The 18295-nt window shown below is 42.5% G+C and overlaps 1 protein-coding gene across 17 annotated transcripts in view; it reads left to right on the plus strand.

Annotated features, from left to right (window-relative positions):
- The window catches only part of DNAH9 (dynein axonemal heavy chain 9), a 422325-nt gene that overhangs the window by 10805 nt on the left and 393225 nt on the right, over positions 1–18295 (plus strand). For 16 of the 17 annotated variants that reach the window (XR_013535589.1, XR_013535590.1, XM_078373042.1 and 13 more), the window contains exons 5-8: positions 3126–3337; positions 4957–5190; positions 14000–14167; positions 17456–17572. Coding sequence is in view for 15 of the 17 variants with exons in the window: in XM_078373042.1 (XP_078229168.1) it covers positions 3126–3337; positions 4957–5190; positions 14000–14167; positions 17456–17572 (731 nt within the window). In the remaining 2 variants the exon portion in view is untranslated. The remainder of the gene's footprint in view (positions 1–3125; positions 3338–4956; positions 5191–13999; positions 14168–17455; positions 17573–18295) is intronic. The other variant, XM_078373053.1, reaches the window with a different exon arrangement.

The following is an 18295-nucleotide window of genomic DNA, read 5'->3' on the forward strand; positions in this document are numbered from 1 at the left end:
CTTGGTCAGAAAATTTGGCAGGATCTTCTAAGCTGGTGACTGATTTTCTCATTTCTAACTGAATTTCAGAGCATCTGGCTTTTAAAATAATCCGAAATAGATATAATATGTGCATTATTCTTATTAGCCATGGTCAGAGTAGTTCATTGGCTCACTGATGAACTGAAAAGAGGGAGAGGAAAAGAAACATTTCTGGATTAGTGGGCATGAATTAGAAAACAGAGAGAAGAAAAAAGGAGGTTAAAGGATGGAGTCAAATATGTGGGAACAAGATGGTATGAAGTAGTATTGACTGAGCAGTAAATAACCTTGGAAAACAGGAAGCAAAAGACCCCTTGAGAAGGAAGAACAAGGGCAATGAAGACTAATTAGGGACTTTTCTTTTCTTGCACAGGATTGGCATAGTACAGCCTGGTTGCCAATTTTCTCAGTCTATTTGTGCTGCTCTAACAGAATACCACAGCCTGGGTAATTTATAAAGAGCAGAAATTTATTTTTCACAGTTCTTGAGGCTGAAGTTCAAGATCAAGGCACTGGCAGGTTGGGTGTCTGGTGAGGGCTTGGTCTCTGCTTCCAAGATGGTGCTTTGTTGCTGCATCTTCAAGAGAAGAGGACCTCTGTGTCCTCACTTGATAGATGGTGGAAGGGCAAGGCAGCCAAACTCTATGTGAAACCTCTTTTATAAGGGTTTTAATCCCATTCGTGACGGAGGGGTTCTCATGGCCTAACTGCATCTTAAAGGCACCACCATCACATTGGCAATTAAATTTCAACACCTGAATTTTGGAGGGGACACATTCACAAAGCATCAATTAAGGTTGCATGTAGGTGGATATGTGTGTGAAGGAAGGCACACAAAGAAGGGCTGTGCTGGAGCCAGTGCGCACTGGTTTCAGTGGCTCGTGAGGGGCTGCTGTATGCATTTTTTTTAACCCTTGCACCCCCATTCTCCCAAGTAGCACTCAGCGAAGTCACCTTGGTAGCCTAGAAATGGACATAGTAGGAACACTGGGAATATTTACCCCATAGAAATTGGGAACTGCTACAAATAAAAGTATTTGTCCTCAAAGAGCCTGTTGTTAAAGACTTTCCAGCAAACAACCGAGATCACTATGCACCTTGCTGTTTACATTTACATTCCTTAAAAAGGTATGAGCAAGGCCGGGCTTGATAGTTTATGCCTGCAATCCCAGCACTTTGGGAGGCCAAGGCGGGCGGATCACTGAGGTCAGGAGTTCGAGACCAGCCTGGCCAACCGGGTGAAACTCTGTCTCTACTCAAAATACAAAAATTAGCTGGACATGGTGGTGCATCCCTGTAATCCCAGCTCCTAGCATGTCTGGGTGGCAGGAGAATTGCTTGAACCCTGGAGGTGGAGGTTGCAGTGAGCCAAGATCGCGCCATTGCACTTCAGCGTGGGTGACGGAGTGAGACTCCATCTCAAAAAAACAAAAAAAGAAGATTTGAGCCCAGATCTGTCTGTCTCTCTCTTCTTATGCCTTGTCATCCAAGGGTATTGCATTCTAGGTTGTTTGGCCAACCCTTTTCTAAAATATTGTGCTCTTAAAAATCAAGGCAGTGCTAATTGGTATAATTCGAGGAGATTGTGATTTTTTAAAAAGGTTTCAAAATGGCATCATAAAGAGAAAGCTTCTATAGCATGATATTCTCAGCCTTTTTTCTCTCAGCACTTATTGAAGCAAGAGCATATGCTGATTAGAATGACTGTTGGATTCTGAAATCCCCCACCCCAACACAGCGGTTCTAAGACTCACCATCAGCTGCTCCACTTGAGAATCCCTGCCCTAATCAATTTACCGTGACATTTGACTTTGCAAAAATTCAATTCACATGCTGCTTTCCACAACCTCATTTGGGATATAAAGTACAAACATACACATCAACCTATTTTTGTGTATAGTGAGCCTCCATGAAGCCAAGGGTTCAATGTCATAAACTCTGGGTCGTCTTCCTTTTGCTCAGCTGGACAGAATTGGTTGATTCATGGGAGGGTCCTAGGAAAGTTATTTAGGCCTTAATTTCTTCACTTATAAAGTGGGAGTACTAAAGTTGGCTTGCAGAGCTTACTATGAGATGGTAAATACCTCATAGATAGTAAGTAGAACAATTCCAGGCATATTGAAACTGCTTCCTAAATAATGTATATTTCAAGTTCCCTTTAGGATGAAGGCAGAGCTTCATCCACATACTATAACCTAAGACCACCTGCTCTCCTATGATACCTCCTGCCTTTAGAAACTTGCTCTTCCAGTTTAGTTTTTCAAGTGGGCTTTTACATTCCTTCTAAGTTGTTATGCAGATATTAGCATCCGGTGCTGCTGAGTTTCCTGGTTTCCCCTATCAATCACCACAAGACGACTGGTTAAAGGCTCGTTTTTCTCCTTGGTTGTATTCAGAAGAGATGACGAGGTTTTCCTGGCCTTGAAAACCAGAAGGACCTTGTCATAACCCATCTATGTTACATCTCTATGCCTTGTGACTTTTTTATAAGTGCTCAGCAAGATTCTTTATTAATGAATATTCCTCAGAACCACTACCATTTATCAAACACCTGCATTGGCCCAGGCGCTGTGCTAGTTGTTCATAAAGATTCCTGCTGAACTACCTTCAGCCTTCATAAGGACCCTTTAAACTGATTACAGCTCTGCTCATTTTTGAGGCTCAGAGAGGGTAAATGTGCCCAAAGTCATACAATTGCTAAGTGTCTAGGCCAGCATTTGAAGGAAAGTCTTTCTGATTCTAAAACTTGTCCTCTGTCATCTATTTTGTATTGTCTCAGAGATAGCATCAAAGTCACTTGCAAATATTTTCTACTCACCAAGCACCAGATGGAGGCTGGGCAGGCCAGGGAGAAGTCCATTTAGAGGAATGTTACAAGACAGAACTCTTCAGAACTTTATCCTAGTTGTTCAAGGCTCTCTGGTTTCCATATTTCCTCATAAGAGCTAGGAAGTTTTCTGGAACCAGCCTTCTCTCTGCCTTCTCAGTTCAGGTAGAAATTGTACTCTTTGCTTTGCAGATCTTTTACTTCCCAGGGACTAGGGCTCAACCATGTGAGCATTAGGCTCCAGATGGGAATGGTGACCATCTCCAATTCCTTCCAGCTTTAGCAGAGGCGCAGGACATCCATGTGCACCTGATGCCACTACAACGACACCTGGAAACTCTGGAGAATGCAGAATTTCCAGAGGTGAAGTCCCGGCTGCAGCCCCTGCTCCACGTGGTCTGTCTGACTTGGGCCACGTGCAAGTGCTACCGCTCCCCAGGGAGGCTGACTGTGCTGCTCCAGGAAATTTGCAACCTTCTCATACAGCAGGTGGGCTGCTCCGGGATTCCCAGCAACTGCTCCCTGGGGGCTGGTTGGCATCGATTCACAGGAAAGAGACAAGTGTCCTTTTTTCTGGGCAGGGAAATAATTATGTTCCAAAGAGTTCTTAGATTTGAATTACAGTATTTTACTCTCATCAGCCAATAATTTATAAAGTCATTTTCAGTAATATTAGGACACCTGAACCACCCTGTCTTCCTTTCCCCTATGCCTAAGAGGGAATAAGTAGGTAGGGGTGGTGAATTTTCATCTCCTTAATGATCTGTGAAGAAGGACTGGTAATGAGTCAGCAGCAAAGCCTAAGCAGTTAAGAGCACAGCCTCTGACATCAGGCAATGCTGTACCAATTCCTGGCTTCACCACTTGTCAGCCAGTATGCCACTTGTGTGCCAGGACAAGTCACTTCCTGTGCTGTGCCTCACTCTTCTCCTCTGTACAATAGTGGAAATAAAATGTCATTTCTCTTTTTGGGTTGCTGGGTGATTTGGGGCTTCAATGGGTTAATACATATGTCCTCCACAGGGTAAGAACCTGGTACCCATAAGCTATTGAGAAGCAGCTTTTTAGATTATGCACTTCATGCTCCTCCTTCTTAGGAGCACTAACCAGGGTATTGTAAACCTCGAGGAGTATATCTTCAAAAAGAACTAGAGGGCTTAAGGGGGGTTGGTGATTTCTCCAAACTGGTTTTTCTTCTTAGCAGCTGTGTCTCTGAGAAAATAATGAACAAGCTTAATGAGTAAGAATAACTAACATCTATGGGGTACATTGCAGTCTGCAAAATCCTGTTACATTCATGATTTCCACCGATCATCAGATAAACCCTGCAAGGAGGATAGGGAAGTTCTTATTATTTATTGTATTATTTAAAGATGTGGGCTACGGTTCAGGGAGGTTAACTGACTTGCCCAAAGACACCCAAACCAGGACCCAAACCCAGGCTATTGAACTCCTAGACTAGTGCATTTCCATTACTTCATGTTTATCAGCCAGAACTCTTTTGATTGAAAGTGTAAGAAAACCCAAACCAAAAGTAGGAGAAACAAAAAGAAAACATACTGGTTTCATGTACCTTGGAAGTCCAAGGTAAGAATGGTCTCAGCCCCGACTGGCAATGTGGCCTTAGATGATGTTAGCCAGACCCAGGGACCCACCCTGTGGTGGTGAAGGTGGCTGTTCCTGCAGCTCCAGCTTCCCAGTTTTCTAGGTGTAAGCCTCTCCAAGGCAGAAAAATAATTATGGTCCAAATAATTCTTGCAGTCAAATTTCTTTGCTGTTGAAAGCCAATAAGTCACAAAAGAACACCTGGGAAACAAGAGCACCTGCTCCAGCCCCAGCTAGCCCAACAAAGTCTCACTGTGTTTCTTTCCCTCTGGTTGTTTGCCCATTCCTGAACCAATCACTGTAGCTTCAGTCACTAAGACTATTTGGCCGAAACCCAGGTCTTAGTCCACATGTGGAACTGACTGTGAGGTCAGATGTTTCCTCTATTATCTGAAAAATTATCTGAAAAATATTACTTGGACAATGATTCAGTTTAGAGTTGGTGTTGCAAAGTTATAGGATGTCTGCACCTGCTCTGTTATAATCATCTGTTTGTATACCAGGCCTCTAATTATCTCAGCCCAGAAGACCTCCTGAGAAGTGAGGTAGAAGAAAGTCAGAGAAAACTGCTAGTGGTCTCGGATACTCTGAGCTTCTTCAAGCAAGTGTTTCAGGACAGAAGGGAGAATCTCCACACTTACTTCAAAGAGAACCAGGAAGTCAAGGAGTGGGATTTCCAGTCTTCTTTGGTCTTTGTGCGATTAGACGACTTCCTGGGACGACTGCACGCGGTGGAGGTGAGTGCCTTCCTCACCCTAGGCTCTCAGCCCCAGCAGAAAGAAGCAGTCCAGGGGTCCAAAAAGTGGAATAGGAACATGCACAACACAACCTGATAGCCAATCCTCCATCAGCTGGAATAATCCATAACATAGGTTCAGTTGGCCGGCACAGTGTCTCACACATGTATGATGGAACACTTTGGGAAGCTGAGGCTGGTGGATTACTTGAACCCAGGAGTTTAAAATCAGCCAGGCCAACATGGCAAAACACCTTCTATACCAGAAATTAAAAGAAATAGGTATGTGGTTGTGTGCGCCTATAGTTCCAGCTGCTCGGGAGACTGGGGATGGGAGAATGGCTTCAGTCTGGGAGGCAGAGGTCACAGTGAGCCGAAATTGTGCCATTGCACTCTAGTCTGGGTGACAAAGCCAGACCTTATCTCAAAAAAACAAAAGAAGTTTTAATAAATAGTTGTTATTTGGATTGATCATCACATCATATAATGGAGGTTCTAGTAGAAGTTTAGAAAATTCTGATCACAGACCCATTTAGGAAGAAGGCCCGAGGAATCAATGAAGTAATTCAAGAGGTTTGCAAATTGCCCATAGCCTTTGAACTAAGTTTCAAATAAACTCTGCCTAGAAAGTACAGTATGCAGGGCCAGGCACAGTGGCTCACACCTGTAATTGCAGCGCTTTGGGAGGCTGAAGGGGGAGGATCACAAGGTCAGGAGTTCGAGACCAGCCTGACCAACATGGTGAAACCACGTTGGTATTTTGTATTTTAGTCTCTACTAAAAATACAAAAATTTGCCAGGCATGGTGGTATGCACCTGTAATCCCAGCTACTCAAGAGACTGAGGCAGGAGAATCACTTGAACCCGGGAGGTAAATGTTGCAGTGAGATTGCGCCACTGCACTCCAGCCTGGGCAACACAGCAAGACTCCAGCATGCGTGCATGGGAGCGCACACACACACACGAAAAGAAAAGAAAGTACAGTATGCAGAATGACACTGAGCAAATCTTTATTGGGCTGGCCATTCCCACAAAGCTAGTGCTTTGAACTTCCCCTCCTCCATTCTTCTGTCTTCAAGGCAGCTCCCAAAAGTCCAAAACTAATGAGTCCCTGTGCAAAAGAAACATGAATTTTGTTCAAAGTATGTCTTTCTCTCAATTATTTAAAAATAAATATGGATGTTAGTTGAAATACTAGAATAAGAAGACATACTTTTTCTTTTGTTTCAGTTCTCAAAACTTAATATGTTTAATAGGTCTCTCAACATTTTACAGCTATCTGTTTACTGATTGGACTTGGAAGAGAGGGTAATGGGCCTAATAAAATGAAATGCAAACTTAAAACTGATTTGAGAAATTCAGGGTTGAGTTTAAGATTAAGACAAGAGCCAGAGGGACAGAGAAGGAATGAGAATCATATTCCCATCTATCTTTTTTTTTTCTTTTTTTGAGGCAGAGTCTCACTCTGTTGCCCAGGCTGGAGTGCAGTGGCCCAATATCAGCTCACTGCAATCTCCACCTCCTGGGTTCAAGTGATTCTCCTGCCTCAGCCTCTGAGTAGCTAGGACTACAGGCACATGCCACCATGCCTGGATTTTTTTTGTTGTTGTATTTTTAGTAGAGATAGGGTTTCACCATGTTGGCCAGGATGGTCTCGATCTCCTGACCTCATGATCCACCTGCCTCAACCCCCCAAAGTGCTGGGATTATGCACATAAGCCACTGTGCCCGGCCATTCCCAGCTATCTTGAGCAGGTTTGGAGGGTAGATAGAAATGCTGTGAGGAAGCCGTGATGAACAGAGCAAACCACAGGAGGACAAGGACAGGAGAACATAAGATTGGATCTGTTACCAGTCCAAAAAGTATTGATTCAGCATAACCATGTGCCAGGCACAGAGCTAGGGACTGAGATACAAAGGTAACCCAAATGCAGCTTGCCTGTAAGAAGCTGGTTGACCTGCAGCCACTGCAGAAGGAAGACAGACTGAAGGAGGAGATCCAGGGGAAAGACACAGAATCAGGAAAGTGGGATATACCAAATGCCATCATAAAAATGAGATTGATCTGTTACTGAAAGCAAGAAAGAGGAGTCTCTAACCCAGCAGGACTTTGACAAAAAGTGGGGAGCACAAGAGGAAATCAGTTGTGAAACTGGAGTAGGGATTTTCCAGGGAAAACGAAATGAGAAGAGCATAAAGACAGAGAGAAAGCCAGAAGATGGATCTTATGAAAGGCACACCTTAAACCCTTCATCAGGATCACAGACACTATAAATAATTGATTATCTAGCTTTATCCTAAGTGCCTCTTTTTCCCTCTGTTGTTTCCATCACAGTGGACTCACAGCCTGTCCACTCCTCCTCCTGCACTCTGTATTCCTCTCATATCTACCGTCAATTCCTTTGCTGCTGTTTAGTGAGATGTGAGGGACACTCCAGCCCAAACCCATGCCTGGCCTGGGCCGGCCGCAAAGACTGATTCGCCATCACTGCTTTGCAGCGGCCACACTGGCAGGTGCTCCAGCCCTGCAGATGGCCCTGGGAATGGCAGCAGAGCATGGCTCTGAAATGACTCCCCGGACAGGGCCCTCAGGCCCTGTGCACACATGCTAATGATTTGATTTTGCATATAGACAGCTATTCTAACATCAGGGTGCCTGATCTGCAGGGTATATTCAGTAAATATAAGCAGCGATGGCCACCAGCCTCCCTAGAGTCATTACCCTCACAATAAGTCCTTTATCAGGCTGCTGCTGCTGCTTTCTGAATCCAGGGCACGGATGCATAAAAAGCAGTTGCCCCCATTTAATTAGAGGATGACGTGAATGTCACCAAGCTCCCTGCCTCGCTGCCGCTTCTTCTCTTGAGTCTTGTTCTGTCCTTTGCTCTGGGCAGCTTCTTTGCTCCTGTGCCCAGCTGCTCCATCTCTTTTCCTGACTGTTTCCTGCTCCTTCCCTGTCTAATTCTTCCTCCTCTTTTTACTTGGTCCCCCTTTCACTTTTTTCTCTTTCTCTGTTTTCTAACTTCCCTGACGTCTTTGTTGGTCCTGAATTTCCATGCTTTTTCTTCTTGCCACAGCTGCTCCTCGCCCCCATTCCTCATATTTCCTCCCCTTTTATTTTTCATCTCCCAAACATCTGCTTAGACGCAACGCCCTTGTCCATTGCTATCTTCCTCCTCCCCCAGCTCTTCCCTCCTGTCTGTGCGGTGGAACACAGGACTATCAACTGTCCTCTGGCGTATTTCCTGTAGCCCTTTAGTTAACATTCCGTGTATCTCCGTGATCGATGCCTGTTTGAAATAGGATTACTCTGCTTCTCTCCAGTAAAACTTAGCATGAACTTAGCCTTATTCATCTTCTATTCTAATACAATCTATGGCCACTGAGGCGATGGTAGCTGTAATTAAAAAATACACGAAACCAGGTTAATGAAGTGACACCAATGTGTTTATCTCTCTGCATGCTCACATCAAGGGTTATATTGTGAAGGGCTGGTTTTTAATCCCCACAGTTCTCCTAAATTTCATCCCTCTGATGAGAGTTGCCTTTTTATTCTTTCACTCTTTTTGCACAAAAGCATATCGTTGTGCAGATCCAGTCTTCCTGTGTGGGTGCTTGCTAAATGCCAGACGTGGGGGTGGCTTCGAAGAAGGGGTATACATTGCTGAGTAGTTTTCAGTGTCTGCAGTAAGTGGAGTAATTGCATTTTCAGGATACCACCATCTTCCTCTGCCATCTTATCACACCCATGATACAGCTAGTCTCTTAGAGATCTAACCCTGGTGGGGTGAAGAATGAGGAATAGAAAAATAAAAAACTAACATGTTTCAAGAACTTTTCCCATGCCAGAACCTGTGTCCTTGCAATCATCTTAAGAACTGGGTATCAGTATCTTTTCTTTAACAAATGAGCATAACTAAATCCGATACATAAATGAACTCACCCAGAGTTATATAGGTTGGAGAGATTTAGCTGACATTTGTACCCAGGGGGATGGATGGTTCTTTGCACCAAACTCTGATATCTTCCAGGGAGTTGTAAAGGTCTATTTCCCTCCGTCCATCCTTTTCTCCCTTCCTTTCCTCTTTCTTTCCTCCCACTGTCCTGGTTTGAGGGGTCCCAAACTGGTTTCATGGTTTTATTCTGCCCTTATACACTCTGTTCTACTTTTGTATGCTCAATTTTTACCATATGATTTCTAGGTCTTTATATAAATATCTAAATAAGTTACTCAGGTAAAATTATAATTCCCGTCCCATCAAAGGATCTTGTTTGACTTTACAACTTACTAAGAAAATCCTGGAAGTAAATAAAATCTTTGCAATTTGAATGAACCATCATAAATCGAAGAGAAAAACAGTTGTTGGGTTGCCTCTTGATTCCTTCTTTCATCTTGCCTTCCTGCTTGATGTCTCAGTGCTCACACACACACCAAGTTCAATTTTGTGTCATAGAGTTGTATGTAGATTGTGCAGATCCCTGTTTGAGGTTTCTGCCTGCAGCCTCTTCCCTCCAAACAATGCAGTAAGCACCTCGGAGAGATCTCTCATTTCCTTTATTATAAAACTGCAGTAAAGCTGTGATTCACTTGGAGACAAAATGATTTCCTGCCGAGGCTTTATGCGAAGTGATTAGCAGGTAGATAGGTAATAAGCTGACCTGATATCCACACCGTGCTTCCTTTTGCTCTTTCTACCATCTCCAGGCACTCTCTAGCCTCCTTTCATTCTGAGCCTAATTGGGCGGCTTCCCTTTTAGCCTGGCTTGAATATGTGGTCACATAGGAGACCATTAGCAGCATCAGGTCGGTGGCAGTCAGAAGGTAAAGAAAACAGTCTTTTTCCAAATGACCTTTTGAGATTTTCGTCTATGAATGTCTGCTTTGTGCTCTCCCTTAATGAATTCCCAAGGTTTTCCTTTTAAGATGGGATGTGTGGCTTCTCCTTCAAGAATGGGGTTGTCATTGAAAGGTCTTGCTATTACTCCTGATTTTGATTCTTCATCTCAGGGGCCAGAGCACAGATTGACACAGATTGAATCCCCCCCACATCTTCCCACCCACCACCACCATTAAGTGTTGCACTGTTTTTTCGTAAGAATAGGACCTGATCAGCCCAGGAAGTGGCCTGGGACCCCAGTGCTCCTTGTTCTGTCTTGAAAGAAGCACTCAAGTGTCCCCTAGATATACCATGACACATATAATATCCATTAACCTGATCTAATGACATCAGATCAGACCTGATCATGGTTAATTATAGTGGCCGCCTTTTATTGAAGTCCTACAGGGAACTTCTTCCCATAAACTTGGTAACCCCATGGCAACTTAAGTGTTACTGTTTCTATCTACAGGTTAGGAAAGGGAAGCTTAGAAAAGTTAGGTGTCTTGGCCAGGTGCAATGACTCACCCCTATAATCCCAGCACTTTGGGAGGCTGAGGTGGGGTAGATCAAAAGGTCAAGAGATCGAGACCATCCTGGCCAACATGGTGAAAACCCATCTCTACGCAAAATATAAAAATTAGCTGGGCATGGTGGTGCATGACTGTAGTCCGAGCTACTTGGGAGGCTGAGGCAGGAGAATCACTTGAACCCGGGAGATGGATGTTGCGGTAAGCTGAGATCCTGCCACTGCATTCCGGCCTGGTGACAGAGCAAGACTTGATCTAAAAAAAAAAAAAAAAAAAAAAAAAAGAGAAAAAGAAAAGTTAAACATCTTGCTATTTAAGCCACATAGCTGGTAAATGATAGAACCAGGACTGTGTCAACTCAGGAGTTGTTTTGGCTCTAGATCCTAGGAGCTTTCCAGAGTGCCATATGTCGTATCTCTAAAGTGGATATTTTGGCCTGTGTATAACATGATGAATTTCATGTTTACTACTGTGATTAATAAAAATAGATATTTAAAACATATCTTTTAAACCTCTTACTGGTTTAAATTACCTTTTATCTGTTTTGTGAGAACTTTTAAATAATGAAAAGAGCTTAAAATTATTTTGATTCTTAAAGATTTAAAGGCCAATCAAAGATACGGCCATGGTCAGTGCAATAAATCTGCCGTCTATAGTTGTAAGACAATTTCCCACCTGCTTCAGAAACCTTTTCTACTATGCCTCCAATTCAAACTTATTGAAACCCATTCAGTGATGGAGAGCTCACTCCCTCTTTTCATAGCCCATTCTACAGCATTAGATGGTTGTGTTTTATTAAGTGAAATCACAGGAAATGGCCATTTTTTAGGTCAAGATGATCCATATCAGCAATGTAATAAGTTCAATCAATATGGTGAGGTCACATCTGCTTCTTTGTCCCATTCACTCATTTGCCATCATTCTGCCTTCAATACAAAACCAGGGAAGGTTCCCTCTTACATTTGACGATAGTCCTGTGGACACTAAAATGCCCTTCTTTATAATTCTCTTGTCTATTTTTTTTTCACCAACTGCTCTTCAGAGGTTAGGGTTCCTAGCTCCTCTATCACCTTGTTGTTTTTTTTTCTGGAAGTACTACAGCTAAGTCAAAGAACAAAGAGCATATATTCCTTCACTGAACAAATATGTGTTCAGGGTTGGGGAACCTTACAGGTACTGGAAATACTGAGGTATCTTTGGGGCATTTACAACTTACTGGACAGATAGAAGCAATTCGTATAACATAACACCAAAGAGTACCATTCCAGAGTGTGATAAGAGCTCCGAATAAGCAGAAGGGATGGACAGTTTGGAGAAAAGCTGGATGGGTAGATCTCTTTCTAAAGGAGGTTGAGGAAAGTCTAAAACCTTGAATTAAGACCGAAATAAATGTGTTGTCCACCATGTATGTATTAAGTTACATAAAACAATGTAAGTATCCATCTTTTTAAGTAACCAGACTTTCTCCAAAAATAGAATACTTAAATAAATATAATATAAATCAATATAAATAGAATAGTTAAATAAATATCCTAATACCTAGGATATTTAAATTGAAGATGAAACACCTTCCTGTTGCATACCCTGCCCCCAACCATGCTTTAAATATCCTTGAAAAATAAAATAGTCTAACAAAATTATCATCTGGGTTTCTGATGTAATCAAACACGGCAAAATGCATCTACCTTTTAAAATGGTTAGGAAGTATTTGCTAAAAATTGAAACTGACATTCACAGAACTATGAAGAATGAGTACCAAGGTTGCATTTCACAGCACAAGTATGACTCTCCCTGTAAAACCGATTACAACTAAGCCGTTTACGAGAGACTTGAATTACTATTGAAGTCAATTTCATTTCCATAAAATTTATTTCGGTTTTCTTCCCAATACATCAAGTTGGACATATTTTTAAAGAAAGACTGCCACTTTTCCCACCGTTAGTGGCAAAAGTCCCTCACCGGTTTTGGCATCTGTCTTCCCCTGCCTTGGCTGGTGTCTTCCCTCTTCTCTCCTCACCCACTTCAACTGCTTGCTGCCAGCCAGGCACAAACATAGCTAAGCAAAAACAGCCTTGTTAGGTGGGTGCCCAAATCTGCATAGGTATCCTCCTTGCCAAGCAGGGAAAGCCAGCCATTGTCCCCACTTCCCAGTGTCTCTGTCACTACTGCTGGAGTTGGCGTCCCAGCAGGAGAAAGGAGCCAGGCAACTTGTGCTTGCCTGATGGGTCGGTCACCCATAGCAGCAGCTATGGGCAGTTAGATTCCCTGCAGTTCAGGACCTGCTGGATTTTACAGCATCAGTGTCATGGTGCACCTCTTAAACTTCCAGAGGAGAGGACCCCTCCCTCAGTCCACACCAAATGTTAGCCCAGATGACACAAAGGGAACTTTGAACTTCCTCTTTCCTGCCTAAGGGGCACGCACACAGATCGGAAGTCATCACAGGAAGCATATCTTGGTTTGCAGGTTCTGTGATTTTAGGTACTCACAAGAGATAAATTCAATCTGTCCTGTTAGACATGCTCAGGAGGAAGCTCCCATACTTCAGAGGTGAAGCAGCTTCTGCAGACATAGGAGGGGCTCCTCCCCAAGACTTCTGGGATGTGCCATCCACCTGACATTGGATCCCAAGTACACCTGGGATCCAATGCCACATCAGTAACAGCAACAATGGTAGTGCCTTGGTACTGTGTATTTACTGTGTGTGCAGACCTGGCCTAAATCCCAGGCTTGAGTTAACTGACTTAGCACTCAGGATCATGCTACAGGTGATATTATTATTCTGCAGCACATGAAGAAGCCCAGCACAGAGCTGGTAAATAACTACTCACTGCCACCCAGCTGGCAACAGGGCATAACATCCTGTGCACACTCAGCAAGGGCGCCCTGTAGGAGATGTCTTTGCTTGGCAGAGAAGTTGCCAAGAAGGCCAATGTCACCCTCTGGGCATGTCCTCATTTGGAGGCTCTGCTTTCTCCTCAACATCCTCTAGGATTGCTGTCATTCTAGAACCAGATAACATGGTCCATTTGAAATGAGCTATTTTAGAGAAATCAGCAGTAAAGCTACCAATTATATAAATCATTTTATTATTATTACATTTTATTATTTACTAAAGAGTACAAAGAAATAGTGAGGTGGAAGAATACATTTCATTTATTTATGTGTGTATATATTTATTTGGGTTTGTGTGAATTTTACTTGACTGTTCTTTCTCTTTGCTTTGTTACTGAGTTTAACCAAGAGTTATTTTTACCAACCCAATCTAATAATAAGGTTACAAAACTAATCAGACTTCACAATTTCCTAAGCAACCACCACCCCCGTGGTTTCCAACTCTTCTCATCCACTGTTGTTATGATGATGATTATTATTTTAACTCTTTTGTGAATTGTCCCCATAGGGTGTTCTGAAGACAGCCTTGGATTTCCAAAAACTGGGCAAGGTGGAATTTAGTGGCATCAGAGGAAATGCCCTAAGCCAGCAGGTCCAGCAAATGCATGAGGAATTTCAAGAGATGTACAGGCTTTTTTCAGGGTCCTCCTGTGACTGCCTGTACCTCCAAAGCACGGTAGGGCTTGGAAGGGCTAAATCACCAGCTTCATCTCTGTTCCAGATGCCTCTCATCGGTAGGATCTAAGTATTGACTTGCATTTTCCCTCTATATTTCTTTGGCTCTGTGGTCCCAGCGGTTTTGCTAATTATTCTTTGTGTCGGGAAAAATTATTATTCCTTGTGCCAAGAGAAAGATTTCGAATTGTTCTTTGTGTTGAGAAAAAGATCAAGGAGGCATCTCCCAATGGTTAACTGCTCCAGACTAATGACAACAGGGCTTCAGAGATGCTGAGGTGGATATGAGGTGACAGTGGAGGCTAAAAACTTCAAAAATTATAAGCTTCAAAATTTACAAGTTTGAAAATTTCAAAAGTTAAAAACTTCAAAAGTTAAAAGCTTCAAAAGCTATAAGCTCAGTGAAAGAAGCCAGACCCAGAAAGACAAATGTTGCATGGTCTCACCTATATGGGGCATCTGAAATAGTCAAACTCATAGAAGCAGGGTAGAATGGTGGCTGCCAGGGACTGGGGGAGGGGGAAATGGGAGGTGGTGGTCAAGAGTATATTCAGTTATGCACAACGTAGAATTTCTGGAGCTCTAAGGTACAACATGGTAAAGATGGTTAACAATACTGTATTACATTGTTCTCACTCGTAAGTGGGAGTTGAACAATGAGAACACATAGACACAGGAAGGGTAATATCACACACCTCACACACCAGGGCCTGTCAGGCAGTGGGAGGGCAAGGGGAGGGAGAGCATTAGGACAAATACTTAATGTAGGCGCAACTTAAAACCTAGATGACGGGTTGATAGGTGGAGCAAACCACCATGGCACATGCATACCTATATAACAAGCCTGCATGTTCTGCACATGTATCCCAGAACTTATAGTAAAATATAATAAAAAAACTGTATTACATACTTAAAATTCACTAAAAGGGTAGATCCTAAGTGTTCTCACCACACACACAAAAAGCAAATGGTAACTGTGTGAGGTGATGAATATGTTAATTAGCTTGATTATGGTGATCATTTCACAGTGTATACATGTATCAAAATGTCAAGTTGCATACCTTACATATATACAATTTTTATTTTTCATTTATAATTTAATAAAACTGATGGGGAAAACCACACCCAGACAGAATTTTATTAGTGGCTTGGAGAGGTGTAAGTAAAGCCATAGCCTGGGGTTGCTGATCTGAACCTGGTTCCCAATAGAACACACAGGATAAGGATAGAGCCAGGGAATGATGTTCTCCAGGTTCATCCATGTCCCTACAAAGGACACGGACTCATCGTTTTTGATTGCTGCATAATATTCCATGGTATATATGTGCCACATTTTTCCTGTCCAACATCATTCTCAGCAAACTGACCCAAGAACAGAAAATGAAATACTGCATGTTCTCACTCATAGGTGGGTGTTGAACAGTGAGAACACATGGACACAGGGAGGGGAGCACTACACACTGGGGTCAGTTAGGGGGAATAGGGGAGGGACAGCACGGGGTGGGGAGTTGGGGAGAGATAGCATGGGGAGAAATGCCAGATATAGGTGAAGGGGAGGAAGGCAGCAAATCACACTGCCATGTGTGTACCTATGCAACAATCTTGCATGTTCTTCACATGTACCCCAAAACCTAAAATGCAATAAAAAAATTTCTTATATGTATAGTCTAGATAATTTAATAACTTTAATATTTAATAAAACCATAAGTATACTTAAAAAAAAAAAGAATAGGGCCAGGGAAGCATTTTCCAGGGCAGGAACAAAGAGCCCAAGTCTCACCTGTAGACCCAGGAAAGCTGCAAGCTGTGAGTCCACACCCATAGGAGAAAAAAAGAAGAAAAAGGGCCAGTATGAAAACAGAGAATGGAATTCCCAGAAAAAGGGATGGCAGAATGACTGGAGAAGGGAATGTTAAGAGTATTTGCAGGAAAAGGAGAAAGAAATTAGGGCAGGAATCTGCTCCGAGCACCTTCAGACATCCAGGGGAATCTTAGTTAGCCAGACTCAGGAAGATACTGCCTTCTAAGAATTTCATTAGTCAAAAGTAAACCCAAGAAAGGTAGACTGCAAAGCAGCCTATATACGATGTATTTGCTACCATAATAAATAAAACAAAACAAAATCCTACGCCCAAGGGAAAAACTAACAACTAAAAAGAAACATACCACAGTGTCATTATGTTTAGAAAGTAGGACTAGACTATGTTTTACTACTTTTTTTTCTTTCACACACACACATGCACTACTGTTACAAAGTGATAATAACAAATAATGCCACAAATTAGAGATTGGCGTTAACAAAGTTTCTCTGAAAATTGCTACAATCCAAGAGAAATGCATTAGGGTTGCCAGATAAACTACACTAACTTGGACATATTAAAAAAATTCTTTTTTATCTGAAATTCAAATTTGAGTGCCCCATAGTTTTATTTGCTAAACTTGGCAAACTTAAGAATGAGGCTAGTTGCCCTCTTAACCAATTAAGATGTATTTAGAATAAAAAGTTTGTGTTAGTTTAATTAGCTTTCTTTCCCAGTAATGGCTAGATTAGTTCACTGACAATGAAAAAATAGAATTCTGACTTGGGGAAGGAAGGAAAGTGGGTGGTAATGTTGGACAACCCCATTACTGAGGCTGTTGCTGCTGCAGTGGTTTTCAGGGTAATAAGAGCTGGGGTTGGCCAGGTGCAGTGGCTCACGCCTGTAATCCTAGCACCCTGGGAGGCCAAGGCAGGCAGATCACAAGGTCAGGAGACCGAGACCATCCTGGCTAACATGGTGAAACCCCATCTCTACTAAAAATACAAAAAATTAGCTAGGTATGGTGGCATGTGCCTGTAGTCCCAGCTAATTGGGACTTGGGAGGCTGAGCAGGAGAATCATTTGAACCCAGGAGGTGGAAGTTAAAGTGAGTCGAGATTACACCACTGCACTCCAGCCTGGGCAACAGAGCAAGATTCCATCTAAAAAAAAAAAAAAAAGAGCTGATGTTAAGTGAGAGAGAAGGGGCTTCAGGAAGCAGAAGGGAGGAACATGGCAAGGGTGGAAGAACACCAAACTCACATCTAATTCACCTCACCATTTTGCCTGGAGACGCTAGGTAAAAATGCTGCAATCATAGGGTAACTCTATATAGCTAAAAACTAAGTCATGCCATGGTGAATTTCAGAAAATTAAAATAATTCTTTGGTATAACCAGTTCAAACACAAAAGTTAGCTGTAAGAAGCAGAGTGGGGTTGGCTTTCAGAAAATTACATTTTCCTTATATGAATATATGGTGTCTCTTCAGGACTTTGAAAATGGTGTCTCTGAATTTAACCAGAAAGTAGAAGATCTTGACCAAAGACTGGGGACTATCATTATTCAAGCTTTTGATGATGCATCTGATTTGGAGCATGCCTTTAAGGTTTGTATAAATGGGGCAGGAACCACTCTGTCCTGGATACTCCCCTGGCCCTCATCAGAGGATGATACGGATACCTTTCCAACTGTCTGTTCCTGAAAATATTAATTATTATTGTTAATCTAGTAGAGAAGGATATGGGAATCTTTCTCATGCCAAGAAAGTGTGCAGAATTGGGATTCTCAGGCTGATTACTCACACTTTCCTGAAAATGTGACAATGTAAAAATACTTTTAAAAAGCATTCCTGCAGTGATCTCTTTAGGTGCCATACCTTTATCAGTAGAGAAAGCATGACCATGCAATACCATGGCTATTTAACCATGGCTACTAGGTTGATTCAATCTGGAGCAAACCACCTCCCAGGTAATGAGTGATAGGTTTCAAGCATCAATAACTGGAATAAGAAGATTTGTGCTCTTACCATATCACGCTTAGATCGGGTAGTATACCTCCAAGGGTATGGAGGAGATAGTTTAGGACAAGATGTAGATGATGAGTAGGTAAATGGCTGCACAACTGAGAACACTGCATTGTGAGACATGAAGACTCAGTGGAACACGCTCGGTCTTCCACAAGCAATCAAGAGACTTACTCTATAAAGTCTTAAAGATTCCACTAGTTGGTGGAAGTTACAAGAAGTCAGATTTTGGTTCAGTAGAGGAAAGAGATTTCTGTCAACACTGTTTAAGACGTAATGGACTTCCTTAGCAAGTAGTTAAGTTTC

This window comes from Callithrix jacchus, chromosome 5, assembly GCF_049354715.1.
Source record: "Callithrix jacchus isolate 240 chromosome 5, calJac240_pri, whole genome shotgun sequence".
Classification (NCBI taxonomy): domain Eukaryota; kingdom Metazoa; phylum Chordata; class Mammalia; order Primates; family Cebidae; genus Callithrix; species Callithrix jacchus.